The sequence below is a fragment of the Corvus brachyrhynchos genome, unplaced genomic scaffold, assembly GCF_000691975.1.
Source record: "Corvus brachyrhynchos isolate BGI_N302 unplaced genomic scaffold, ASM69197v1 scaffold150, whole genome shotgun sequence".
NCBI lineage: Eukaryota > Metazoa > Chordata > Aves > Passeriformes > Corvidae > Corvus > Corvus brachyrhynchos.
The window spans coordinates 2,111,694-2,113,695 of record NW_008236162.1 but is presented as its reverse complement, the minus strand read 5'-3'; the positions used below and the strand labels follow the sequence as shown (position 1 = coordinate 2,113,695).

General features: G+C 62.6%; 1 protein-coding gene across 1 annotated transcript in view; it reads left to right on the top strand.

The window, feature by feature from the left end:
* The window catches only part of FAM160B2 (family with sequence similarity 160 member B2), a 19,551-nt gene that overhangs the window by 11,087 nt on the left and 6,462 nt on the right, over window positions 1–2,002 (top strand). The window contains exons 3-6 of the mRNA XM_017732461.1: window positions 10–118; window positions 388–537; window positions 651–811; window positions 899–1,009. Coding sequence (XP_017587950.1) covers window positions 10–118; window positions 388–537; window positions 651–811; window positions 899–1,009 — 531 coding nt within the window. The remainder of the gene's footprint in view (window positions 1–9; window positions 119–387; window positions 538–650; window positions 812–898; window positions 1,010–2,002) is intronic.

The following is a 2,002-nucleotide window of genomic DNA, read 5'->3' as shown; positions in this document are numbered from 1 at the left end:
CCTCCGCAGCAGCAGAGCCTGGACCGGGCGGTGCAAGGGCAGCGCCGGAGACCCGTGTCTGCCCTGCCCACCTGCGCCAGCAGCCACGCCCCGGGCACTGCCCGACCCTCGCAGGCAGGTGAGAGGGGCTGGGTGCTCCACCGGGGTGCAGCGGGGTCTCCCCACATTCCCCAGCTCCTCGTGCTTGGGATGGAGGCTGCGATGCCCACGAGAGCCGGGATTTCTGTGTCCTTCCCCTGCCCTTTCTCCCCAGAGTCCCTCCTCTTCCCTTCCTCCCCACCATCCCTCCTGTGCTCTTCCCCCGAGCATCATTTCCCTGCCTCTCCTCCCCACCGTCCTTCCCCTGCCCTTCCTCCTGACCCTCCCTGCTCTTCCCCCTCTCCCCAGCACCACCGGCAGCTCTCCGGGGCAGGCCTGCCAGCGCACAGCTGGCAAAGGAGACCCCCAACCTCCAGAGCAGGGATTTCTCCCGGTCTCAACACACCCTGACACTGCCTGAGAGGAAGGGGACTCGGGATGGGCTGGATGTGCTCATCGGTAGGACCACGGAGGGGCGCTGGCCCTGGGCCGGACGCTGCCTGGTGCTGGCCGGAGCAGCCGGCGGGGTTGAGGGGTGCCCGGGCTTGGCAGCGCTCCTGCTGTCCTTGCAGGGAAGAGAGCCTTTCCCAAGCTGGAGGAGAAGGTGGGGCAGCTGGAGAGGGCCTGCAGGGTGAAGGGCAGGCTGAAAGCCGGCTCCGAGATGAACCTGCTGGCCCTCGGCAAGTCACTGAAGGGCCACATCGCTGCCACCGCCAGCTCGGCTGGCTCCGAGGTGCGGCACACTGGGGAAGGTGTGAAATACAGGGAGAGCGAGGTTTGGAGGGCAGCCCTCACCCTTTCTCCGCTGGTTTTCCCTCAGGGATCCTTCCTCAGGCCGCTGCTGAAGCGCACCACGTCAGCGAGGAGCGCCCTGAGGCCGCCCCCATCCCCGGTCACCGTGGGGAAGGGAAATGTGATGCGGAAGACAAAGGTAACTCCGGGATTCGAGGAGGTGGGAAGGGTTTGGGTGATCCCACAGCACAGGGAAATGAAGGATTGACCCCCCCGCCTCCAACCCCCGTTTGTCCAGGAGTGGGAGATGAAGTCTGCGATGTGAGCACCCACCTGCCGGAGCAGGAGTCTCCCAGAGAACCTCGGGCTGCGCGTGGATCGTGCAGGACCAGCCTGGATTCAGCCTGGAATTCGACTTTTATCCATCAGTATCAACGCTACAACTACGCACATCTATTTTTTATATACAGATATATCGATACACACATATCAGCTCTCCACCCACGGGTGTCCAGTCCCTCCCCGCTGCACCCCCACCCATCCCAGCACCTGGTTTTTGGGGTACAGAATTCCCAGGAGCTGCTGGATCTGTCCCCAGCGTGGGCCCAGTCCATCAGCAGCACCCCAGACCCCCTCCCAGGACCCCAATTTACAGGGATGGGTATGGATAGACCCCGGATCCAGCAGTTGTGGGGGACACAGATTTGGGAGGAATCCGATTGTCCATTCCCTGGAGTCAGCGGGACCCGGGCTGGGCCCTGGGTGGTTTTCCAACAGCTGTGCTTGTCAGGGCTTCGTTTTAATTGGAGAAATGTTATTTTTTTTAAGGTATAAAACCCCAAAAATGTCGTACAACTTGGGTTGTGCTGCGGGAACGGGTGAGCTGGGAAAGGGGGGGTGTCCTTGTCCTTGTCCTGGTGAGTGTGGGCTCCATCCCCGCCCCGGTGCAAGGAGTTTGTGGGGTCAATCCCAATCCCGGTGAAGGAGTTTGTGGGATCCATCCAGGGGTTGATCCCCCACCCTGGTGTGCACGGGGTTTGTCCCCATCCAGGTGCGTGGGGTCCATTCCTATCCCGGTGCAAGATCCTGGTGGGATCCGCCCCCATCCCGGTGCCCTGAGTCCGCCTCCCCGGAGCAAATTTAGGGCTAAGGCACCTTCCCAGCCCCTCCATCCTCCACCCTTCTCCCGCCC